Source organism: Thalia democratica, chromosome 1 (assembly GCF_965202585.1).
Source record: "Thalia democratica chromosome 1, ktThaDemo2.hap1.1, whole genome shotgun sequence".
NCBI lineage: Eukaryota > Metazoa > Chordata > Thaliacea > Salpida > Salpidae > Thalia > Thalia democratica.
Window position 1 is genome coordinate 106,668,191 of NC_139165.1, and position 27,862 is coordinate 106,696,052.

The 27,862-nt window shown below is 24.7% G+C and overlaps 1 protein-coding gene across 1 annotated transcript; it reads right to left on the reverse strand.

Moving 5' to 3' along the window:
* Nucleotides 1-565: 565 nt before the first annotated feature.
* LOC145831585 (ciliated left-right organizer metallopeptidase-like) lies at nt 566-8,010 on the reverse strand. Its single transcript, XM_082938890.1, has 16 exons — nt 7,612-8,010; nt 7,343-7,436; nt 7,100-7,154; nt 6,738-6,890; nt 5,670-5,792; nt 5,459-5,536; nt 4,973-5,137; nt 3,903-3,974; nt 3,479-3,657; nt 3,076-3,192; nt 2,867-2,942; nt 2,508-2,667; nt 2,371-2,430; nt 2,043-2,202; nt 1,527-1,727; nt 566-1,438 (listed from the first exon to the last, which is right to left on the reverse strand). The coding sequence occupies exons 1-16, from the start codon at nt 7,937-7,939 to the stop codon at nt 946-948; spliced, it is 2,514 nt and encodes an 837-aa protein (XP_082795016.1). The 5' UTR covers nt 7,940-8,010; the 3' UTR covers nt 566-945.
* Nucleotides 8,011-27,862: the final 19,852 nt, after the last annotated feature.

Genomic DNA, 27,862 nt, shown 5'->3' on the forward strand with positions numbered 1-27,862 from the left:
TTTCTTTGTTTAAAGTTTCTAATTAAAAATGTATGTTTTACAAAACAAAAGTCCTTTGTTATGAAACTTGATATAAAAAGATTGTAGCTCATATCTTAAAATTTATTTTTGTTAAGTAAACATACTTTTTGACAAAACTTAATTTAATAAAATGCATAGAATTGAACTATTTTGTATTTGTATACATAAAAAACTTATAGTTTGCATATTTATTGAAATAACTACAATTAAAAAAGGCACAGTAGTTTAAAAGTAAATGGAAGTCAAGTTTAAAATTTTATAAAACTATTTTTGTTTAAATAAGTTTTGAAGCTGAAATTAAAAATAAAATTAAGCTTTAAGCAATTAATCTTAAATAAGAATTTTGAAAGATAAATAAGTTTGGTCTTTTAGGTAACCTTTAATCACAGTATAAATTTTATTTAAAAAAGTTTAAGAAATCTGAAGCTAAATTATGGAATATATGTTTATAAATAACCTATTAACAAATCCTAACTACGAAATACGTATTTCTAGCGAATTTCAAAAAGACTTAAAAAAATTAAATTTTAAAATGTTTCAGCGTTTAGTTAATAGTACTTGAAAATTTTGACAAAATAAAAACAAAAATAAAGTTATCAATAAAAACAGTTAATAGAAATAACTAAGAACATTTGGGAAAAAACAGTACCCTTGTTGTGGCAAGATATCAAATTAGTCAAAAAGCAATACCATACATTTCTTAAAGTATCTTACAAGAAAATATTTAAGTGATCAAAAGTATTTAACTTTTATCAAACGATTTTGAATAAAAAAAATTTTTATACTCTTAGCCCTAACAACCTTAACCAATAAGATGTTAATATTTTTTTATCTTATAACTAACTATTGATACAGCTACATTTCAATTATCATTTATTAAATGAAGCAGCTTAATTAGACAAATTGGAAACTTAAATGACGTCACTAAGTTTTAGGCGCCAAATACAAATCACAGTTTTGAGATGACGTCACGTCTTGAACGTTGAACGAAGTCATGACGACTGATGACGTAGGAAACGTCGATGACGTCAGAAACTCTGATATGCTGCTGGGAGGAGTTGCCGTTGGGGATTCTTCGTCGAACTTGTGGGGATGGACGCTTGATGGCGGTATTGATTTGTAGACCGTCAACACTGCCAGGAACAGCATGACGCTGCTTACCAGAGTTATGATCGTCCAAGCTACCAGAGAGCCGGCTCCGGTACCAAATTCGGATTTGTTTAGTTTTTCTTCGGTTTTTGGTTCAGGTTTCGACACCACTGCGGGTTTTAAGGATTCTATTTTTTTGGGTGTTGGTATCGCTTGAGGTTTTTTGGTTAAGTTGGAAGGTTTTTCAGGTTTGGTGGTTTTTGTAGCATTTTTTGGAGGTTTCTTGGGCTTTTCAGGCTTTTCAGGACATGGTTCAGTAAGATTCCAGCTAAAAAACAAAAATTGAATGTGAGGGAGAAAATAAAATGTATTAAAAGTTTCAAACAAATCATTATAAAAATAATAATAATACTTACAACTTAATTGATTTAGCTTTAGTTTTAGCATTATTTCTTGCAATGGCTAGACTCCTTCTTTCTACAGTTTTTTGAAGTGCATCCATGGCCTCAGAACAATTTCTATCTTCTGAATCATCAAAATAGTTTCTACTTGTCGATTGAAGTGAAAAGAAAAGTTCATCTAGCTTTGATATTCTTGCTGGAAGCATTGTCTTCGCTCTACAAAAGTTTAAGTTTTTAATGTACTTGTAATAGTTTATAACGTTATGGTATATAAAACACTAAGAAGTTTTTTAGTATAATAATTAAGAAATAGTGTTTTTTGTAGTTAAACTTTAAATCAATGTACATAAAAGACTTAAACTAAAACCAAAACGTATTTTTTTCCAGTCAAAAAAACTGTAAATGACTAAAATTCTTTAGTTAGTTACTAATTAAACTTTAATATAAAAAATATGCTTCGTTAATCAGAAAACGTACAACTCTTGATAATATAATAATAAAATTTATCATAAATGTTTAAGTTTAACTAACCCATAACGTGTAACAATATTGTCTATTATTCTGAGCATTGCTTTTATTAAGTCGTCTTTCATTTTGAATTGCTTCTGTGGACTGAAAGTTGACCTGGTGTAAAGCCTTGACAAGTCGTTGAAATGTATACTGACTCTCGCACAAACAGTAGGGACATATCCTAAGTGACAAATAACGATTTTTTCAAAACTTTTGGTTTCTTCTTACAAACAAAGATATTTAGCAATATACCGTTACTATAAATTTGACAAAGAGTTTGCATGTTTTAACAAAACTTATAACAAATTTTAGTTTTAAACGTTTGATAAAAAAAGAATTTGTAGCTTACCTTGGTGGAATGGTTTCTTTTTCTGGCAATAGTCGTCAGCTTTTGGGCAGTAAACAGAACCTAAATCAAGAAACTATATTATACAGTTGTTATTACTTAAAAGTAAACTAATAACAAAGTTACTTATGACGTTATACCTTGGTAATCGTCAACTTCAAGCCATGTTTCCGAAGGACAATTAGTCCAACCTAAGGAGCCAACTTTTATTTGTAAATAACCGTCAATGCATCTTTTCTCATAGCAGACACCTTCTGGTTCTTTTTGTGAAACACTTCTGCGTTTTCTACTTTTTGTGTGCTGTGTAAGTTATATTATTTAAATATTTAGCTATAATATATTGTTAATGTTTATAAAAATTTCAATCCCTTATCACATGATGTGTTATTTGTTAGATGTAAGTTTGTAAAGATGTATCTATTGTATATAATAGGTTTATAAATACTTAAAAGTATACTTATATGTACGTTTTTATTAAAAATTGTATGAAGTAACTCACTGATTGTTCTGTTGTAGCATTAGAGTAGAAACAACTACTTGAAGTACTAAGGTAGTCGTTTCCTTGAGCTTTTATCCTAGTAAATTTAAAAGCATAAACATATAGAGTAACTTATCGTACTTGAGGAAGCTTTTAAAACTTTTTATTGCAAAAACTTAGCATTTAAAAACATTACTTATAAAAGTCGATTTATAACAAGACGAACTTACATTTTACTAAAGCAGGAGTCTTTTAAAGTAGTTTTGTAGATGTGACATCCATCTAAGTATTGATTTGTTCTACATTTACCTTTGGAATGACCAGAAAAATGGCAACCGTTTGCTGGACTGTAGAAAAACAAATTATTTTCAAGATTTAGTAAAAAGGGTACAATATTAAAACTCATTGGTAGTAACTTAATTTAAGACAAATGTGTAAAAAGTATGTACACATAAGCTACATTAATAATAGCAATATTTGTAATATATGAATTAATAAAAATAGTAATCAACCAAAATTAATTTTTATACCCCTTAATGTTTAGTAAATACTTGACAACATTAACGTGAACCATTATAAACTTCAAATGTTAAATGTAAACAAAGTGCTTTTTAATTTTTTTAACATAAATACCTGTTTAACGGATGACAAAAATATTTTCCCTTGTCATTCAAACACGTGTCAATTGAACCAAAATGGCAACCTTCATTTTTTCCCCATTGAAACAGGTCTGCGTGCGAATAATCAACAAAATACCAGCCGCTATCTTGTAATGCTGCTAGTGTTATTGGGTCCAATGACACTAAGGAGGACTGTGAAGGCAATAAAAAAGCTTAGATAAATTGTTAGTTGCGTACGTTACTATACTTATCAACAGTAAATTTGTTGGTATATATAAAATTAAAACACTTAAAAATTCATTTTGTAAAATCAGAAATAAATTCAAAAAAAAAAAGATTAAGGTAAACAGTATAAAATATTTAACTTTTTTAGTTAAGTATAGTTGTCTATTTTATTTTTACTTAATTGCTAAACATTCAATTAATTTTCAACTTACGGATCCCATCTGTGACGTCATAATAGAAGTGTGCATTTTCCTCATTTCCCAATGTGACGTCAGTCTTTTTACCTTAAGTAAATAAATTTTTATTAGTAAACCCTTAGATCAAGTTATTACAGTATTACAGTAACCGAGTTTTAAAATTTTGAAAACTTATTTAAAATGTCTGTCTAAGTTTAAAATAAAGAATGAAGAACAAGCTTTACATGTATTATAAAAACAATAGAAATGTAGAGAGACTATTTTAACCAAGACTTTCAAAATATGTTTGTTGTACGACTTTAATGTTTGTTAGTTGTACATGATCATTTTACATTAATAAGATTAACAACTGTTACTTATAAAAATAATTACAGTAAAGTAAGGCAAATAGAACATAGTTTAAACTCGTATTTTTAAGTATCAGCTATTTTTCAAAATAAAAATAGTTCAAGCTGTCTAATAAAGTTTAAAACAAATTTGAGAAATTAATCTCTAATTAATGTAAAAAATTTTTCAAAAATACAGTAGTTTTTACTTATACGAAGATTTATTTAATTTATCATGTTAATATTTTTATAAATAGCATATTGTTTGTCGAAAAGCTATTATTTATGTTAAAACTGACGGATGTAATAAACTTTTCAAGTGCTCTGTACATGAATAGCGATCTGTTACTAAATTAAAACCATAAACACTACATATTGTGTGAAATAATTATCAATACACTACGCATGCGCAGGTGTTAAAAGTTCATAAAATCTATAACTAATTGATTAGCATTTTTATCTACCCATCTCACCTATAACAAACGTACATTCATAAATTTAATATTCAAAAAAAAATACTTAAATTTTAAAAAATAAAATAAATACTAAGATAGATAGATACACTGTTCTTTAATTATAAATAAAATAATACATTTTGTTTATCATGAAATATTGATTTTTTTATTTAGTTTAGTATAAAAGTATACTTTATTTTATACATATTTTTGTAATACCAAAAACAAAAAAGCAAAGAAATTATAAAGTTACATTTATTAATATAAATTCATTTTAGTTAGAAAAATATTGTTTAAAGTTTACTTCATTGGCGTTTTCTAGTTCCATGCCTTCAATATATTTGCAACTGAAGTGAACTGACGATTTTCTTTTAACTTCTTCACTTACTAGTTTGAAATTAGATGAATCGCTTACTACCAAGTTATTTTGTTGTTTACAAGAGACATAAGGTTCTTTTCCTTCTTTGTTCTTAAAAAAATGTAGTTCAATTTAGTATTAACTATATTGAATTACTTTTTTATAGTAAAATAATAAGTGCGTAAAAGCAAAGTAAAATTTTGAATTTGAAATTTAGTGAAAAACTAAATAAGAACTTTTTAATTAAAAATAACGCTTAACATATTAGTTTAGCTTAAAATCTTAATAATTTAAACTAGAAGTCTTTGATAACCAACATTAACATAAGAATTTCACCCTTAACAAAAAATGTTCAAGAAAGTAATTTTGTTTGTAAGTAATTTTAAAGAAAATATATCTAATTTTCAAAATAATAAAGTTTAGATAACTTACAACAAGTCTACAAGTTTGATACTTGTTAAATAAATGCTTAGAAAATCCAAGAGCATGTAGAAATTCGTGCAATGCGGTCTAAAATAAAAGTTTTAAAAATCAGCAATATCAATAAATATTTATAAAACAGTTTAAAAAGTTAAACAGATTTAAAAATAAACTTATATTAAAAAAAATCCTATATATGTCTAAGTTAATTAGAATAACTAACCAAATATAACTTCTCAGGGTTGTAGATGCCATTTTTCAGGTATTTAGGACAGAAGTTTGCGTACCCAGCTATAGGTCTGTTGAATCGTCCTAGTTTACAGTAACTTGCATAAGCTATCGCGTTCTGTTTGAAAAACATTTAAATTAAATAGTACAATCGTTTCAATATTTTTTTACTTACTTTGAATTGTGCAACATCAAAAATAAAAAGCACAATGAAAAATAAAGATGATTTACATTAGAGCTTCTACGTGAATTGATTGAAACATAGTTTTGTTCACAATAGAATTACTTTTTATTTTACATCAACTTTTTATATAAATATTATTGACATTTAAATATTTTTAAAATTTAGTTTTAAATTTATATGCATAATCTCTTTTTATCATGATGTCTTTATAATCGTTTTTACCGAAATAATTTTACAAACGTGACAATAAAAATATAATTTGTTTGGAATTTCAAAAAAAAGTTTAAGGAATACTTTTGAAAACAATTAAAATAATTGTTAATACAAAAATCGTGCTGTTAGTAACAGCTAATCACACATTTTTTAACGTGCTTTAAAGTCTAAATAGAAAACAAAGTAGTAGTCAGTCTGATTTTAAAGGATTTATAATGCATTATTTATTTATACACTTTTAATATAAAGTTAAATGTTTTGCATGAAAATATACTTCCACTTTCCTTTTTTTCACATAAAAAATACTTTTTAAGTGTTCAAGTAAATAATTTAAGACCAAATAAATTTTCCAATCTGGTTGTTTCACGATAATAGTTTAATTGATCACGGAAAAACTAATTTTAGTTTAATTGTTCTAAAACTATTTCAATTACAGGTCTAATATATGAATAATGTAAGTAGTAAAAATTGACACGTAACACTTTGAGTTATCTTCAATAAGGTTTTATAACTACTTGTTTCGTTGTTTTTATTAAAAATAGAAGATTAAAAGATGTTCTAACAGATATATTAAGTTTTTGGTTTTGTCACTTCTGCTTGATATTTAGTCTCTATTTAAAATATAAACAAAAAATGATCTAGACGAACAGTAAGAAAATTGTTTACCTCATAATTTTGGCAATGTTGTGTATTTTGTGCCCTAATATAGATAACGGTATCAGTATCTGTTATTCCTGTACCATTTTTGAACACATAATGACCTTCATCTGCGTTGGCATTATCAAATATCTCATAACCTTGTAAGTGCTCGTCAGGTATCTAGATTAAAATTTTGTTAAGCAAAAATCAAATTATCAAAATAAAGTAAGCACTAAAGAAGGAATCTGAAATGTTGTTTTTCTAAGTTCTATTTATTCTATTCTTGCTTTTTTATTAGTATATCAATATTTTTAACTATCTGTAGTTAGATATATTATAACTAGCTTATTACTTATATTTTTGCCGATTTAATAAACTATAAAACTTACTTTAAATTCGTTCATACAAACTTCACCATCATAGTAAGGATTTAGCTCAGCACATCTGTTAATAAAATAAGACTATAACATTTAAAACTCAAACATATAATGCAAAAACAAGATACTACTGAAAAAAACTACTTGATAACACAAGAAAATGCTATGTTTATTTAAAACAAAACAATTCAGTTAATAAAAAAATTATGAAAATTACAAATAAAATCAAAAATAGACAAATTTGATACTACATACTTCTGAAATGTAGAAACTGCTGGTCTTGGGTAAATCCAAATTGATTTGCAAACGTTTTCACGTTTAAACAAAAGGGGTTCGTCTTCTGGTATGACTAGAAAAAACGTAAACTTTATCTTATGTGAAAGTTTTACACATTTGTACACTTTTATAATATTTTGCCTGTTATCAGAAAAAGTTTTTGTCTTAAACAGTTTTTTGTAGAATAATTTCAGTTAGTCGTTAAAACTTAGTAAAATCAATTTATTTTAACTGTTATGCAAACAAACCTCTTAAAATTGCTGACAACTTATCTGCTGCTTTCCTTGTTTGAGTTTCAAGCCGTTTTATTTCTTCCGAACTCAAATCAATGTTGTCAAAATCGAACCAGAGTTTCAGTCTCATCCTTTTGTAAAAATCTCCAAGTTTAATGTCGTCGTTTGTATGAGTCTGACGACGCTTCCTTTTTACTTTTTCGGGTATGACGTCATAATTCGTAATGTCACTCATAATGTCATTGTTTTTGATATCCGGATGAATAATGTCGTGGAGGCAGCTTTGAAATGTCGATGGCGCGAACAGAGTTAATAGCATCAAAATAATCCATAATGACGTCATAGTTGAATAAGAACCACAGCTGATAACTTCATTTTAACCTTTAGCAAAAAAACATGTGATATCTTACTAAATCTGGCTGTAAAAATGGTTTTTAATTTGCTAACCGATTTAGGACGATTAGGCTAATTTAGTTTAAATTGTTTGTTAGTCTAGATAAAGATCATGAAAATTTATAAACACGAGTTTTTGATAAATTTAAAATCACATTTCAGAAATTTTTAAGGTGTGAAAAGCATGTAGCTCAGCAAGTTGTGCTGGTAAAATTGACCCAGCCTAATTGCTTGTAGATTGAAGCTGTAAAACGTCATTAAATTGAATTGTTTGATCTCAAAAAAAAAATTTCTTGAAGCGTACTATAAATTAAAAAGTTTCACAAGGTTTCAATGTAAAAACTTCCTCAACAATTTCGCAAACAACATTATATACTACACTACTAAACTAAACTGTTATGAAAATTGTTCACTAATAAGCAATAGAAGAAAAATTTTATGTCTGGTTTATGTATAGCTTATTCGACAGCCTGAGTACCTCTATCAATAAAAACTTAGCAAATTTTATTTTTATCGAAATTGCACTTTACTATTTATAAAGTTATCGGTAATAATATAAATTTTATACAGAAAGTAAACTAAGTATTTTAATCAATTTTAAAGCATTTAAAACAAAATACTAATAAATTTCACAAAGTTTTTTATTTCATTTTTCCTACGCCTAAAGTCAAATTAAACAAATATATTGAATAAGATAAAAGTTAAGAAAATAAAAAGTTTAAATAGATTGAATTTCATAGTTAGTGTTTATTATATTTCTAACTGAACTTGAACAACTAACTGATTGATGGTTTTAATACAAGTTGCCGAGCGCAAAATGCTGTTTATTTTGTAAATACAACAAGTTATTACGTCACACTGTTTGCTATGGCAACACTTGATAAAAATCTACTAAAATGATTGATTTAAAATGTCTGCTTGATATTTTGTTAGATTTTTATGAACTCAATATATTTTTATTCAGAGAATATAAACACAAAAAAAAAATTAATTTTAGTTTAAATTTTATTAGTTTAATTAATAAAAATAACAAAATGTTTTAAGTTAAGAATATTCAAAGTTTTCTAGTAAATTAACCAAAAAACGGTCTGAAAAATTCTAAATATTACTTTTATTTACCACACCAAAGTAGGTAAATATGAACCATTGGTTTGAACTGTGACCAACATATATTTTTAAACTTTCAGAACTTCAAAAACTTTTACTACAGCTGACAGCTCAATTGAACTAGAACTTTTTTATTAACTGAGTAACAAAACACTGGTTGTTTGAACGTACTAAATAGCACTTCTGTTCTGCTGTAACCTTACACCTGTTTTGAAAATTCCACCTGTCAATTAAGTTGTAATGAAATTTAGTTGACACACTCACAATTTAGTTAAATTTGCGTGAAATTCAAAACCTGTTTTTTTCGCAATTTAACACAATAGCCTTGTTTATGGTAACTTTTGAATAAATTTACTGTAACAAAATAAGTTTGTTTCACTAAAATCTATTTCAGTTGGTTATTACGATAGCGTAGGCTCAATTTGTGAAAATTAAAAAAAAAATATATATATATGAAATACTAATAAAAAACCCATTTGTTTACTTTTTGGGCAACCATAAGACATAACATTATATTCAAAACTAACAGAAAACTCGTCTTAATGCTTCCTAAAACCATGTTCTGGTCAAAAATTGTTATCTAAAGCAAATCTAAATAGATCTTATCAGCAAATGTGTCCAATTTTAATTATAGTTACATATTTATTGAGATAAAATGAAACATATTTATACCACCTATGTAATAATTTCCTATCATTTTGTAACAATACACTAAACTTAAAGCTCGCTACTAAAAACTTCATTATTAAATTGGTTATTTTTCAAGCAGTTGCTCATTCAAAATGTTACAGTAAAGTAAAGCAAAAAAAAAACAACTTTAACTGAATGTTTATTTCACTCACTCGCACCGTGATATGAATGATTAAACTGCAGCCGGCAGCTTATTTAATTGCCAACGCCGACGGGCAAAAACAAGAAAAAAAAGGAAAAACCGCTAAAGCTTTCCAAAATTTACCGGTTAAATTTGACAGGCCGCCCGATAATTTTGTGTGAAGTTTTAATTGGAATGTTTGCATCGCTTTTAATCTATCACTTAAATATTCTGCACGTGACTTATCAGCATCGGTTGCTGATTTGTTGAATTTATAAGCAGATTTGCTTTATAAGCAGACTTGCCTTTTTGCAAGTTTTTGACTTCCGTTGATATACAATTCTTTACAAAACTTCAGCCCAAATTTATTGTTGTGTAAAAGTTTAGTTTCATCGTTCTTTTTAATTAAACTTTTTTTATAGTTACAAAACTTTTTGGTTTGTAATCAAAAAATATAACGAAATATTAAAAAATGATGCTTTTTTTACCTATTCGAATTATTTGAAATAAATAATGTTTGCTGTTATTTTCTGTTTGTTAAACTATATTCACCTTAAAGCTAAAATGTATGAACGTTTTCCATTTTAGACAAAAAAAAAGTTATTACAAAATTGACCTAGCTGTGCTCAGTTTGAGTATACAGGATATTTTTTAAATTTACCTGCTTAAAATACAAAAACTTTTTAAATCCAAAGTTTACACAACTTATTAAGCTATAGCAACAAAAATCACCTTTAATACTAAATCAAAGAATTCTTAAAATCGGATATTTCAAGTATGAAATAAACAATAATGTATTAACTATACTTAAAATCTGTGCAAGACAGTGTCATTCAAAGCCTGGGAAAACATAACCGGTTTATAATACCTTGAAAAAATTCAAACAAAATCAGACAAAATCAGTCTACAATTGTGCTAAGTACTTTCTAACGCTTTTGAAGATAAATCAAATAAGTTCACATTTTGTCGGTGTTAAGTACTTTCTACTTGTAATGCTTGCGGAACATAAATCAAATGAGTTCAGCTTATTCTTGTGCAAAGTAATATTTTAAAATAAATCAAATGAGTTCAGCTTATTCTTGTGCAAAGTAATATTTTATAATAAATCAAATTTGTTCAGTTTTCGACGGTGCCAAGTGCTTTTTAAAGTTGAAAAAGAAAAAATACATTTGTTATTTCCCAGTACTTTCTAATACCTGCAAAACAGAAAACAAAAATTTATTTTTTACCGGTGCTTAGCACTGTGGTTATGCTTAAGTATTTTAATCATCACAATTGGTTTCGGCAAATTAATCACTAGTAGTAATGTGAAAACACTGTTTAATGTTTAGTCACAGCAATTTCTTTTAGTACTAATTTATTCATATAAATTTAAACCTTTTTCTGATAACTCAAAATTGAAGTACCATTAAGTTTTTAGAAAAAATAAAATCAACTATTTGTAAAAAAATAATTCAGCGGTTAACATTAAACTTTGTTTAGGGCTGATGAAATATTCTGTTCTTCTAAAATAAAGTTAAAACAACTATTGTTCTTGTAAAACAAATTAAAAACATAAAATTAATGAAATAAAAAAACTTAATAAACGTTTTATTAAAACTTTTTGTTTAAAAAACGTAAGCAAATTATGGACTAACTTTGTGATATTTTTTACTAAATTTATTTATACTTAACTACTTGAAATCGATACACATGTTTTTAGTAGAATAAATTAATCGAAATCTAATAGCTGGTCTTAAAGTTGTTATAAATAGCTTAAAGCAATCAATAATTCAGTTTTAAGTATTACGTATGCATTTTCAAATTTTAGTACAAATAGCTTTAGTCACCCATAAAACTTTTACTTGTGACTATATTTATTTACCGCATTTATTTAAATATCTAACTTTATACAAACTAACTGGTAAATGCTACGTTGCTTCCTTTAAAAATTTTAAAATTTTAGAACAGTATTTTGCGACAATTTTGTCATTAAATACATTTTAGTTTCTTATTTTCAAATTATCAGCTACAAGATTAAATTAAATACTTTCTAAGTGAAGTTTAATGACTATTATTTATCATTTACAAAAAAAATCATACATTGGTCAAAACTTTTTTTTTTTGCCTATTTAAACTCTATAAAAGGTTTATTATTTTACTAGTAACTAGTTTAAAATTATTTTATAATTTTCTTGTCATTCATGCTTTTACTTTAGAAAAATACATGATGCTTATCACAAACCTTAAAAACTACATTCTAACCAGTGAATTGAATAAGCGTTTTTAATTGTATCCTTTAACCAACTGGGTATCTAATATACCGAAATAGCATGTAGGCGAAAATTAGAAAAAAAAAACTTTTTTCTGTACAAAGTCTATCGTTTTACAATGACCAATACCTGAAAACAATTGCAAGTTTTTGCTTTTTTAAATAACTACTTGTTCTAGTTATATTGAAATTTCTTTCAGTTTAAGTTTTTTGTAAATGTTTCAACGTTTTACTATAGTTTTAAACTTTCTATTTGCCTTAAATTCAAAATCATTAAGTTAATTACTTAAAACTTTTCATATAAAAAGACGAATTGAAATTAATTAAAACGTAAATAATAAACTAAACCTTTATTTTTTGATTTTTTTTGTGCTAAGAAAGTTTAAACAAAATGTTTTCTAAAAAAAGTTTCTTAAAACTAAAAAAAACATAAAAAATGCCTTTGATATTTGTAAAGCCATGTAATTAAAATTTTGCTTTTAATTAAGTTGCTTAAAAGACTTGCAATTTTATTTGAAAAATAATCAATCAAACTTTACTATTTCAAAGTTTTTTTTTCAAGCTATTAGTTATTTAATTATGAATTCTGTACATAAGTCAATTGTGTCTTAAACTTATTTGAAAAAAACAGCTGTTTGTTTCCCTTTTTGTTACTTAGGTACTAACAAATGATTGAAATTTAACCAAAAATTAAATATAAGCAGACATACTAGATTAAGTCACATCAATCGAAAATATTAAACATGATACCTTTTTATGACTTATAATTCTTATGCTTAAAATAGCCGTATATCTTATACAACGAGTTAAAATAAAGTTACCCTAAGAAATGACCTGTAAAATATTCAAGTTCTGGTAAGTTTATATCATTGCTTAAAAAAATATTAAAAAATTATTTAAGGAAATAAAATATTCTGACATGTTTTTTGGTTTATAAAAGAAACCGATTTACTTACAAAATATTTTTCTGTGCAACTTTGCGCCATTCACTGCAACTGTTTAGAACATAAACAAAACTGCTTTCGTTTGTTGGCAAAATATTCAAATTACCAACACCTAGTTGTGATAGGTCAGTTAGGGGCGCTTGTAAAATATATGTTAATATCAAGATCAATTAGACAAAATGGTTTGTGTGTTGTACAGCTAAAATTTTGCATTTCAAATGAGAATTAACTTGTACTTATATATGTAGTAAAATTAAGACAAGTTAGGTGATATATAATCAATTTAACAAATTTACTGTTGTATTTTGGTTACTGTTTACATCCTTTTATAGTTTTTGAATTTCCTAAAATATTGATTTTAATTTGTAACTTTAGCAACACGTAAAATTAAAAAAAAATGTTATACTTTATTTAATATAAATTCTAAGCTTTGCTTTTTAAGGACAATAAACCAAACTCAAGTGAAACAAACAAATAGTTTTATAAAGATTTAGGAAAAAAAAGTATTAGTAAAAGGTGAAACATTATTAAAATATATTTTTCTTTAAAAGCAAGTTTGTGGGAAAAGCAAACCGCTCAACTTTAGAAATAAAAAACAAATAGTTTTAGTTTTAACCGGTGCTTAACACTGGCAGTTAGTAACTTTTACATAATTTGATTATGATCACATTATGAAATTATGCTAAACAACAACTAAATAGAAAAACGCCTAGCTGAGAAAAACGAGATTTAAATGCTGTTACAAGCAGTTAATAACTATGAAAAGGAATTTTTGATACTTGCTAGATACAGATAACAATAATATTAATAAAGAACTTATAAACAACTTTCTTAGCATACTTGTAAAAGTATTAAACAATTTTAAACAAATTTTCTTTTAATTTTTTATGCTTAAATTTCTGGCTCTAAACGCTAAGATTTATAAAAATATTTTTGGTTTCAAATTGTCAAAATACTTTGAATACTTTTTTCAAAAAAGAAAAAAAAAACTTTAAAATTAAAAATTAAGGCTTGTCTATAGTAAAAACTTTGCGCGAAGTTTGTTTGTTTTCACAACTGTTTTTTCGTAGATTCTTGTAAGATAAAGCTCAATTATTTAAATTATTAATGAAAACTAAGTTAGAAGTTTTCGCTGTGAAAATTTTGATTTTAATCATTTTCTCATAGTCAAGTTTATAACTACAGCTGTTCCTTAATGCTTACTATTTGACCTCAAAAACTAAACATTAAACAATAAGATACAACTTTTAGGATCGTTTATGATAAAAACCAATTCATAGATATAGTAATAAAATATTTTTTTAAAAACCACTTTTTTAGAATTATTAGTTAAAGCAGTGTAAAGCATTTCAAGATAAAAAGTTATCTTAGTTTTTTCTCGTGCGCAACTATTCTATGACGTAGAATATGTTTATCTCTATTTTGCAAAAACTTAACAATTTTGCAGCAAAATAAAAATAATTAGTTTCGGCGATTATGGTGATTACTTTTTTTTCTAAATTACCAACTTTCAATGTTACACTTTATTCCTAAAATAAAAACAAGCACTAAATACAAACAAATGTACATTTTTCAGAAACCAATAAAATTGATTTTATCTTATAATTAAAAACTAATTTTCCTTCTAATAAGCTTAAAGTTAAAAAAAAACCAACAAAAAACTTTAAGAAATGAAGTTTGTTACTAACTTTAGTGTCTTTTTGTTTTTTTATGACTAAGTTACTTACACCAGAATATGAAAATTGTCATAAATGATGTTTGTTAACTTAGTTTTTTTTAACAAAGTTGGAAATAAGGAACAGTTTTTAATGCCTCTAGTTTAAGTGAAACCTATTTACTCGATTTAAACTGTAGTATATTTTTGTACAGCTGTTTTTTTAATACACTTAAGTTGCCAAAAGGCAAAAATAAGAAAAAAATTTAACCTTTTTCTTTATGAATGACAACTATCGTTTTAGTAAAAGTAATAACAATTGTACATTAATGCATATTACTTTGTTTACTTTGTATTTTTTTTCAATTACCACAAATTAAATGAGTTCGTCATAGATAGCTATATACTACTGGCTTGTAGATATAAAAACTACTAAGTCAAAGAAAAATAAACTTTGCTATATGTTTATCATAACAAACTTTGCATAAAGAACAAAATACAATTATAAAAATTAATATTGCAATACATTAAAGTTCTAGTGCACAACTTAAAAAACTTTGATTACTTTCGTTTTTATTTTATAAAATAATTTGTAGAAAAAATCATTTGATAAGCTTAATCAATGAATAATAAGTTTTAAACTGGTATTAACTAATCTGTAATTAATCTGAAAAGGAACTTTGTTATAAAACAAGAAAACACAACATTTGCTAGCTATGTATTTAAAATCTTTAATTAGTTCAAAACCAAAAAACATTCTTTTTATTTGAAAAACATCAATCAAGTTTTTCCTAATTGTTCATCCAATTTCATTTGTTTGTTTTAAAACAAAAAACCTTCTCTATTTTTATTAATTATCTAAATTTTATATTAGTTAAACCTTGTGCGTACAACTTTAAGTGTCCTAGAAACTTTACATATTCATGAAATATTTGAACAGTAATAATTCGTATCACTTATTAAAAACACCTTTAGATAAAATATACTGTAAATATTTCTACAAGTTTGTTCTCCTTAAGTAGATAAAATGTACTAAAATTTTCTTAAGTATCAAATTAAAAAAAAAACTTTATTTTTAAAGCATTTATATACTTTTTTTTTTGATTATGTTCAGCTCGTTCAGAAAAGAAAAGCAACGTACGATTTATTAATAGTAACAGTTAAATGATTAAAAAAATTTAGATTAAATTATATTTGTATTAATATGAAATTATACAAGTAAATATTACAATAATCGATGCTCATCAAGGAATTAATCTACTGTTTTACTTTTAATTATATAACTAAGGTACTACTTCAAATACGTATTTCAATGAAGATGTTTGACTATTCTAATTGTTAAATAAAAACTTTAATGATCAGCTCAACAATATACTCTTTTTTACTTCACTTAAAACAAAATAAATAATCCTGTACTTTAAGTTTTAGTCTACTTAACCTACTGAAAGACGAAATCCTTAAAATAGAGATATTAAAAAAGTAAAAATATTTAAGTTGTAATAACGTTATATTAAAAGCAAGTAGTCTTTGAAAACATTTATGAAAAAAAGGTTATCTTAAAAAATTTACTTCGTATTAACTTTATTATAAAAAGCAATTTTGTGGGAAAAACTAACCGCTTTTTCTGTAAAAACAAAAACAAATAGTTTTAGTTTTAATCGGTGCTTAACACTGTCAGTTAGTAACTTTTGCATAATTTAATTATGACCACAAGTTGGAATTGTATTTTTAATAAAAAAATAAGTTATCACGTATCAGGTTAAAGCTTTGTTTATTTATTATTAAAATTAATTATAAACCATAAAAAGGTAATTTTGTTATGATAAGTTACAATAGAATTTTAGTAAGTTATTAACAAAGCAATCGGTTAGCAATTTTCAACTATTAAACATTGACTTCTTTTCTTTAAAGCTTTTATGTTGAAACTTTTATTCTAAACACATACGTTGAAATATATTTTTAGCATAATAATAATTAAAAGTTTTTCAATTTTTTAATGCTTGTCTTTAGTAAACACTTTTTCTCGAAGTTTGTTTATTTATGCAACAGCTACTTCATAGATTCCTGTAAGATAAGAGCATTTATATTACTAATGAAAACAACTTGAGTTAAGCGTTTTTGGTGTGAAATTTTTAATTTAATGACTTTTTGACAGTTAAGTTCATAACTACAGCTGTTTTTTAATGCAGATTAATAAAAAAATAAACGCTAAGTATGAGAACTATTTAAGCTTTGTAAAATATGAAAAACAGTTTATTAAACATTTTACCAAAGTTAATTATATTTAAATAAAATATTTTTAAAACTTTTTTTTATAATTTTTTTTTTGGTAATTTTTGTATGTTTTAACATTAGACTTAATTTCATGTCGTTCGAAACTGCCAAAATAATTAGAGTACAGCTGAAAAAATAAACTAGCTTTTGATTTATGACGTATAATATTTTTATTTCTACTACAGAACCCTTGTGATTGTTGCAGCACAAAAAGGCGTAGAAAACGAAACAGTTATAATAATATATTATAATAATAAAAAAACAACTTTTTTAGTTTATACTTATTTTACTTTAATTTTCCTAACCCAGCAACTTCCAATGTTATACTTTGTTGCTAAAAATTAGTTGATAAAAATAACTGTTAACAAATATAAGTATTGCAGAAGGTAATAAAACTGCTTTAATACCTACAACAAAAACTGATTTTCCTTCTAATCATCTTATACTTAAATAAAAATCTATCAAAAAAATATATATAAGATAATTACTTTTACTCAGTATTTCGCCTTTCTGTTTTTCGTCTTAACTTTTATAACAATTTCACCGATATTGTTTGTTGATTTTTGTTTTTTTAAGAAGTAAATTGGAAAGTAGCGAAAAAATTATGTTGCTTCTACTATGTATAAGCCATATAGTTAAAAATAGTAAGTGGATATTTGTACAACTGCCTTTTTAATACACTGAAATCGCCATAAGGCAAAAGTAAGAGAAAAAGAACATCTTTTCTATATATTACCTGTCGTTTAATAACGGTCAATGGTATACTATTAAAACCCACCCGCGTTCAAAATCCACCCGATTTTTTTTAATTTTTTTTGTTACTTGTTAATTTATTTTATATATATATTGCTCTTTATTTGTATATTTATTATTTATTTTTCACTATCACTGTTATCCCTAACCCTTACCCTTGATCGGTAAGCGGCTCTCGAATTTGGCTAGGTGGATTTTGAACGCGGATGGACTTTTATCGCGGGTGGATTTTGTACATGTCCCCGGTCAATGTTGATGACAGCTTTTTACAATTTAAGGATATTGTTAATGCGTATTCTTCACATTTAAAAACATTTTCATTTAAAACATCATTAAAATAAAAAAGTTTAAATTCTAGTTTTGTAAGTAGTTAAAATACTTTTTTTACTTGAAACAAACTTTTATTAAGCTTGACCTAAAAAAAATTAAGTGTTCAAAAATTTAAAATTACGTTTTAATTCAAGTCTATGAATTTAATCAAAACTTAACAAATTTGTTTGTTTAAGTTTTCGATATATTTCAGAAAATATTGATTTAAGTTTTAAGAAACAACTACCAATTGTAAATGTGTAGTATTTATACTAGTTACTAATATAAAAGGAAACCAAATAACAATAAAAAAATCATAAGTTTGTTTTTATAAACTAATTGTATTTAATTTACAAATATCAATTAGTTTGAAATCAAAATAACATTTTCAGACAAGCCTTTTTATTTGACAACGCATCAATCAAAGTTTCCTAATTAATAAGCAAACTTTATTTGTTTGTTTTAAAACAAAACACTATTCTTATCTTTATTATTTATCTGATTTTTAACATTGGTTTACACAAAATCAAAAATGTCTTGAAAATTTTACATAGCTTCATGAAAACGTTGAACAGTTAAGTTTTATAACATTTTTGAGATATAAATAAGATAAGATATAAGTGTGTTTAAAAGTTTGTTTTCCTTAAAAACAAAATATTTACTGAAATTTGTAAAGAACTAAGTTTTAAAAAAAGTACAAATACCGAATGATTATATTCTAAAATATTTTAAAGACCAGATCAAAAGCAACGCGCGATTTATCTATAATTACAATTGCTCAGGTAAAACTTTCAAAATAAAGAAATTTTTGTTTCTCAAATATAAATTCCCAAATTAGCATTATAATTGTAGGTGCCTTTTATAGGATTAAGTCTAGAGCTTTACTGTGATTATATTTTTAAGTTTCGAGTTTTCGTAAGAAAGACGACTTTGTATATCAAATATACAAAAATTGTTTAAAAAATGTTCCTTTAATTGCATTCAATTTTTTTTAATTAAAAATGAAATGATGCTTAACTTGTAAAGTAATGTTAATCTAGCTTGAAGTTTTCTTAAATTTGTATAAATTCGTGAATTATGTTGCTAACTGACGTACATTGTTGCGATTATTTTCTGCAAAAACTACTGCTTTACTTTATTACATATTATACTTAGCTTTATTTTGAAAAATATAACATCTAGAAAGTTAAAGAACTAATATAAGTAGATTGTAAAATTCTCAGTTCTACTAGTTAACAACTTTCTTAAGACTAAAAATAATGTAACGTTAAAGACAATACAAAAAATAACTGACAACTTGTGTTTCCATTGTACGGTTTAAAGTTTCGATTCTGTAGAGATAGTACTCTATTGTTTAACGAAATTCAATTATTAAGCCACAAACACCTAAAATTTTGATTATGTTTGTCTTTTTAAATCTGTTTTTTGGCCTCGAACAGACCTTAATTTCCAAACGTTTATAATTAAGATCTATTTTTACGATGAACAATTTTTCAACTACATTCTAAAGACATATAGTAAATAAAACTTGGTACTTTTTGAAGCGAGTAGAAATTAACTACTCCTGAGAATATTTTAAAGTAATACAGAGAAAGACTTTAACTGAAGATAAATTCTAATGAAATCGACAACCGTAAATAGTGTTATTTCTATTTCAAATATTACAAAAACTAAAATAACAAAAAGTGTTAGCCAAACCTTAATGCTTTTATTAATAATATTTTAGTAACTAAATATGTTTTCACTATTAATGAAAACTAGTATTTATGATTTTTAGTTTCACTTTTAATCTAATGCATTAATAGAAAGAAAAACACTTTTCTAAAATTTAACTTAAAATACAACTAGGTCATAGAAAAAAAAACTGTTTTAAACTTAGCTGCAAAAATAATACTAAACAAAACCTTAGGATTAAAAAAAAAATCATACTTTTTATATTCATACTTTAAAATTATATTTCATTTACAAAAGCAGTTCCAACGACATGATGTTTAAATCAACTATGATTGTAATAATCATGAAAAAATATTTTATTGTTTACAAAACACTTCAAAGTTACATATTATACATTCGTGCTAAAAATAAGCAAGCCATTTTTTTAATTACTTCTTTACCGAATTTTAAACAATAAGATTAAGATTTTTGTGATTAAGATGGAGGTTTTGATAATATCCACAGGTTAGCCTTTTTAACTTGACACTTCATCAATCAATCATATTTTTATTAAATAAATTTCAAATTACTTGTTTGTTTTAAAACAATACGCCTTTCTTATCTTTATTTGAAATCTTTTTGCTCACACCTTGTTAAATTAGATATTAATTGCTATGAGTACTAAAAAAATTTAAATATTACAACTTTAAATCTAATTAGACTGTCTAAAATGTTTTTCAAAAGTATTTTAATTTCTTTTGTTAAAAACAGAGTTGTCCGGTTAGAGATATTTCTTATTTAAAAACCAAAAAGAAACTAAACTACTTGTTTAAAAATTATGATAATATTTTGTCCATATATTCGATTAAATAAATTGTTCTAGTCGTATAAAACATTCGTTATTTTTAAAATAATAAATAAATTTAAAAATAAAATTTACCAAAATCAATACTGTTATCTAGTATTATCATGAACGACAAAAGCTTGTATCTTTTTCTAGGTAAATTGTATTTGTTAAGCATATAATAATTCTATTGCTAACTATCAAATATGTTCAACTACTTTTATTTCTACTTGTGGATTATGTAAAGTTGAAACAAACTTATAACCATTATTAATATTCAAAGCTTACATGTATTAATTCTCACCATCGACATATAAATACTTACATTTTCGAATATTAAGCACCGTGTATTGTATAAAGTATTGTAAAATAAATAAGATATTCCCAACTAACTATAAACAAATTGGTAATTTTGAAACTTAACACTTTCTAATGTTTTTAACTTATGTTCTTATTATCCTAGCACATTTTTATCTTACAATAATTACACCCACAATAACTTATTTTACCCATCTTTAACAATAAAAAATGTGATATGTAGTGTAAAATAACTATTGTCATATGTAAGCTAAATAAAATATTCTAAGTTCAATATATTTTCTGGCTAACCATAGACAAACTGATAAGGTTTAAAATATTATATCTTTAGCTTATTTTTTATGTTGACAGAACTTCCGCTTTGAAAGTAAACTTAGTTCTTATCTGCATCAGTCACAAGTTTTGTTTATATAACACATGAAACCACTATTACTATTTTCTAACCAATATATCAAATTGATTTTTTCTACTAAAGTGTCTCCTAAGTTCAACTTTTTTAAACAAATTTTAAGCTGTTACAGTATTCCAGCAAATATTTGTTGTCAAATTTAACACGTTTTTAGTAAAAAAAAATGCATTATTAAAAACATATTTAATATCATTGACCTTTTTAAACAATCATAAAGCTTTAATCTAATGAAGTAAAAGGTTTTTTAATGTTTTTAACAAATCATAAAAATCTAAACAAAAATAAAAATTATTCAACTTCTTTTATGTATATAAAACAATTATATATTGAACTATTTAAGTTAAAACTATAAAATCGATTATTTATATAAAAACATGTTTTTATTACAAAGTACTTTAACCGCACAAGTTACAACGTTTTGTAACGAATACAAGTTTTTAAACTACTTAAGTAGGTGTTCAACTTTTGTTTGTTTATTTAATTCTTAAGATCAAACCTATTTATGTTATCAAAACTACAACTATTTCAACTAATTCCAAGAAAAAAATTTTTGATTAGCTAAAGCTAATACATTCAATTTAAATAGAAACCATATAGTTTGAAGCTAGGTTTAAACCTTAATTACTTTTATTTTTATTACAGAAAACTTTACTTTTTTTGTATAATTAAGTGTTAAACTAAATAAAATTAAGAAGAGCTTTGTCTATATATGTAGTTTAAATTTAAACATAATCACTAAAAGTTATTGTTAATAACGTTTCTTTTAGTAAACTTCATAACACCTTTACTTAAGAAAGTTGTTTTTTTAACAGACTTTTTCTAAAAATGTCTATAAAAAACTGACTAGAAAACAAATAACCATACCAAAGTAACTTTTACAAACGTTGTTTAGTAAGTTAATTTAAGAACAGCATTTTTACTATTTGATTTTTCTTAATACTGTAAAACACATATACTTCAAAGTAACTATAAAATAAAAAAACTCTACAGTTTAAATTACAACTTTCATCAAAGAGTAATTTTCAAAATCCATCAAAACAAATGTCTGTGTAAAGTATCTGTTTTTCTCAAACACGAAACAAATAATTTCAGTTATAACCGGAGCATATCACTAAAGTGACCAAGCACTAAAATTGTATATAGTTAAATTATCACAACAATATTGGAGTTTTTTAATATAAACCAGAAAACAATTAATCTCTAACCTTCTAATTAGTCAAGGGCTAAAAGTTTTTATTTTAGAGTAATGACATCTTAGCATCAGTTATACAATTAGCCATTTTAAATGCGTCTTTTACATATTTAACTTGAAAATTATAGTAAAACTTTATAACTTTTATCGTTTTTATTGAACAACGACATACCTTCACACAAAGTTAAAGTAAGGCAGAAAAATAGAATATCATTTTAGTAAACTATAATTTAAAAAGCACTACACATTTAAATAATTAGTTAAAAAAGATTGTATGAAAAATTAAAGATTGTTTTTAATTACGGTTAAACATTAAATTTATCGTCTTTAAGTCAACTCATACTAAAAACTTTGCAAAAAAGTGCAACTTGTATACAACTTATTTAACCTGATCTTTTATGTAGAAAATAATTTAAAACTATGCTTCATAAAATTTGTTTCGTAATATCAACCAAGTAAAGGGTTTAAATTTTGCAAAGAAGTAAAAACACAACTATTTAAAAAGTATCGCTTAAAGAGTTAAAACAAATTAGGATATTGATAATCACCAATACAAAGGTCAGTATGGGAATGTACAAGTTTCTTAGAAAAACTACTAGTTTTTATTTACTCGTACTTTTTATGTATAATACAAACAGTTTTCGTGTTAACCGGAACATGACACTGTAGTGACAATGGCTTATAATTAAACCGTAGCATTGGAATGCTTTACCGGTTGAAAATGAAAAACAAAAACCTATAAATTGAAATAAGTAGGTTATTCAACATGATCTAGTCGATCAAAACAGCTTTTCATTGAAACAAACAGTTTTAGTTTTACAGCTTTTCCATTGAAACAACAGTTTTAATTTTAACAGCTTTTCCATTGAAACAAACAGTTTTAGTTTTAACCGCTTTTCAATTGAAACAAACAGTTTTAGTTTTAACTGCTTTTCAATTGAAACAAACGGTTTTAGTTTTAACCGGTGCCTGGTACTGTGTCGCGACAACCGGTGGAATGTGATTAAGACCACAACATTGTAACAGTTTATCAACTCGACAATGGAAAACAATAGGTTTCACACCTAACTTATAAGAAACTGAAAAACCTGATTTTGGTGGCAAAACAGCTTAGTTCGAAATGTAATGGCTAATTATAGCAATTGGGAAATTTTTATAGCTTTGTTTTAAATATTCCGTAAAAGTTGTATGTCTTAGTGTCAAGAGGTGACTGTTTTGTTAATTGATAATTTGATTAAGACCTCAAAATTGCAATGATTTACCGGCAAACAGCATATTAGAACTATAAGGTGCTATTTTCACACCTGAGAAAGCATTAACTGTAAACACCTGCTTTATTCCAATAACAGCCTGTTATGATTTGAGTTAAATTGCTGTATTTATTCAATCTCCGAATTGTGTAAAACTATTGTACAAAATACAATAAGCGTCACTCATGGTCCTATATAATGTTCGATTAAAAAAAAAAGTTATACCTAATATACCATTATAACGTTTTTTTAACAATGCTAATATTACATATAATAAGTACTGAGTTTTGTAGTTTTTTTTGTTTAAATATTTTAATTGTTGCGCAATAATCTTATTCAAACTCAAACTGGGAAACGGACAAAGAATTCTTTTTTTCTCAAACTTTATATTAAAAGTATAGACAAAAACGTCGAAAATTTGTTTATTTTAAAGTTTTTACAAAATAGTATCAACTAGTAGACGTATTATAATATAGCGCTAACACTAATTCAACTAAAAAGTTAATATTAATGGTGTTTAGATTTTTATTCTGATGAGAAAATATCACCAAAATTACTAATGTAAATTAAACGAGCTCAAAGTTTTTAGTTAGAAAAACTTAAACTTAAATTGCAGTGTAACAGCTTTTGATAATTTGTTGTTTTTTTTTATTTATGTTCATGATACTTAGTTCAAAACTATAACATTTAAATGTTTTTTTAATTCAATAACCTAAACTGCCTGTTTGAAATATCAAGACAAACTTTTAACTAACGTTTACTTCTTAATAAACCCGACTTTGAGTTCAGTAATTTTAAATTATACATTTAGCTACTAGTAGTAACAAAGTTTAAAGTAGATTCTGAAAGTAAAATTCACTAGCTCTTCTAAACTAAACTGAATTTTACATAAAGTTTAAATGAACATAAAATTAAACTAAAACAAAAGCTAGAAAAACTACGTTAATATTTTTCAAATGTAATATTAGCTATAGTCTTAATATTAACATAACACTTTGGGAAAAACTTAAACAGATATTTAAGCTTTCACTAGTATCTAGTATCGTATCAGCTAGCATCATCAGCAGCATGCAATGATTAAGTTAAGATCACAATTCGGTGTTATACCGATTTATATAAAAAAATAGTGTACTGCTCAAGTTAAAGTATATAATGTTTCAAAAAGCACAACTTCTTAAAAATCATACATTTGATTACATATCTAATTTTGTTGTTGTAGTAACTATTTGCAGCATATAATGTCCTAGCTATATATAGATTCATTGTTATTTCAAAAGCAAATGCTTTTTTATTAGTTTGTCTTTTCTGTTAAGATTTTTTGCATCTTAAAGCTTTTCTTTATTTAATTAGTAAATTATAACTTTATACCACTGAAATGAATAACTTCTGTTTAATTTAGAGCTGTTTGTTTAAAATCTATCGGAATACTCAAGAACGACAGAAAATTATATCACAAATGAGAGAATTTTTTGAGACAACAAGTTGTATTTCATAGTAGTATGAATTCAAAAAAAAAAACTAGAACATAAAATGATTAACTTTTGTCTGTTACAATGCAAAAAACAAATACATTAAGTGTATCAGTTGTCGTTATAAATATTAATAAACAAATAAGCTACAAACTAAGTGTTTTAGAACAACTTTAAAAGTTGTCAAAACTGCACAAAGTGGATACAATTCCTCTTTTACTAATACTTTAAATACATGTATTGTATGTTAACGTTTTAATCTATATTATAATGTTTTAGTTATATACTTTAACGTTTTTTGTTTAAAAAAAAATTAGTAACCGATTTTTTAAAACATTCTGTTGCCTTTTATCTAAGCGCTATGTTAGAATTTTATCGTATGATTTACGTTTTCATACTTTAAATACTTTCGTAAAGTATATATTTACCAAAACTTTATTTTTTTTTATATAAAAAGGCTATGGTGCAGTCATAAGATATTTTGCACTAAAAAAATACTTTTTCAAGTTTTTCTACAAAACTAATATGAGCTATAAATTTTAAAAACAATAAACTTATGTATAAAAAGATTTTTAAGAAAAAACTATATGCAAGCATTGAATTTTTTAGAAAAGTGGCTTATGCCATTTCTTATACTATTCTCCTTATATTATAGTTTTAGCTCCTTTGCCATATTTTTTATTAATCTGTTTATGTTGGCTAGTAATAGGAACAAAAAGTTGTAGTTCTAATTCCTTGCAACATAGTTAGTTTTACTGTAGCAGGAAACAGTTTTAGTCAAAATTATACTTCGTTATAGAATAATTTATACCAGTATTTTTTTAAAAATTTATGAAAAACTGTAGAAGTTCTAAATATAACTTTTTTAAAATTTTCTAAAAACTATAGAAGTTTTTGAAGTTTTTTTTTAAACTTGTTTTAGTTAAACTATTTTTTAATTAGTTTAATTTGAAAAAACGTTTAGTTTGATAGAAAAAAATCAAAAATTTTAATATTGTTTAAAAAAATTTAATCTTTTACAGGTAGTCATTATAATTCAATCATTTCTGACATATTGTTTTAAAATACATGCTAAAGTATGATTCTTGCGGATTATTCTAATTACTGTTTTGTATTTCAACAAAAAACCTTCATATTTAAATTTATTATCGCTTTTTAATTACTGTTTTCACCTTGATTAATGTATAGTTAATTATTTTGAAAACCCAAAAATTTACTTTCAGCTTAAAACCTTGTAAGGTGACTTAAATTGGTTACTTAAAGGTTTCAAAGTAATTTAAATTAAAACTAGAACTAATTAGTTTTGTATAGTACAAGTACTTATTACTTTTTATGTAATTATCGATTCACCAAATCCTAAAGTCATCAATAGAACTGCCTTAATCTTATTTAGTACAAACTTAATCAAAACTAACTTCAAATGAATTATCAAAATGTATTGTTCGTTGTTTTAGATATACTATTGAAATTTTACTATAAAAAATTCTTTTATCACAGTGTATTATATACTTATGTTTAAAACTATATGCAAAAATGTTTAAAATACTATAAAATTTTACTATTAACCGAAAAACTTTAACATTAAACTCAACATAAATAAACTCAAATGCTATGTATTATTCGTTTTTTAGTTTAAACGAATATTAATCACAACGGTAAAAACTCATGTTATAAAAAAGATACTATATCAACATTAGCTTCAAGTAGACACTTCAATGTCACTAAAAACATAATTGAATGTACAAAATAATATTTATCTGATTTATAATTTAACTTTTTAGCTTCTATTTTCAAATTTCTTTAGCTTTTAACTAAATTAACAAAAAAAATTAACATTTTTATTACAATGTAATATATGAAATATACAAGACTTAATTAACAATTTTATATTCTTCTATCTCCCAAAAAGTCATATAAGATTAAAATCAACAGATTTTTTGTAGAAACATTTGAATTTCACAATTTTATTTTGTTCTTTCCTGAACTAGTCGCAACCTTTGTGTACAAAATAATTAAAACACTTTAATTTTTTGATTATTAAACAGCTTTTGCCACTAATGTGTTTTACATTGATAAATGAGTAAATATTTCCAAATACTTTTAAAACATTCTCTGTGTAGTAAACAAAAAATTAAATAAGTTATAACTTATAAAAAATTAAAATAAATAAGTCTTGCTTAAAGCAATCGTTATAATATATAGACAAAATCTAAGTTTATGCTTACATCAGTGTCAGTCATTTAAATAACCAAACTAAAACAAAAATCAAAATTCTAAATCTATTGAGCTATTCGTTCAAAAAAATATTACATATTTTAATATATTTTTGCCTCCTATGTTTAAATATTTTATACTAGATACAAGTGTAACAAATTAAACGCATTCTGATCTGAACTAAATTTAGAATATTTTATAAATACTTACAAATCACTAAAAATAGAACTATGTGAACTTAAGAAACATCTAAAAAGAATTTTAATTATTAAAATTTATTTAAACTGCAAACTTTTAACTTACATCTTTTGTGAGCACAGTGTAAACTATATATAACTATTTCATAATGCATCTTTTCACTTAGACTAAAATTTACATAAAACAGTATTTGATACTTTTTATATCTAACTAGATGAATTTT

Coding starts and splice junctions, on each gene's coding strand:
- LOC145831585 (XM_082938890.1), bottom strand. CDS start 7,939: ATGACGTCATTATGGATTATTTTGATGCTATTAACTCTGTTCGCGCCA. Junction 5,793..6,737: donor AACATTGCCAAAATTATGAG/GTAAACAATTTT, acceptor TTTTTCAAACAG/AACGCGATAGCTTATGCAAG. Junction 5,537..5,669: donor ACCCTGAGAAGTTATATTTG/GTTAGTTATTCT, acceptor CTTTTATTTTAG/ACCGCATTGCACGAATTTCT.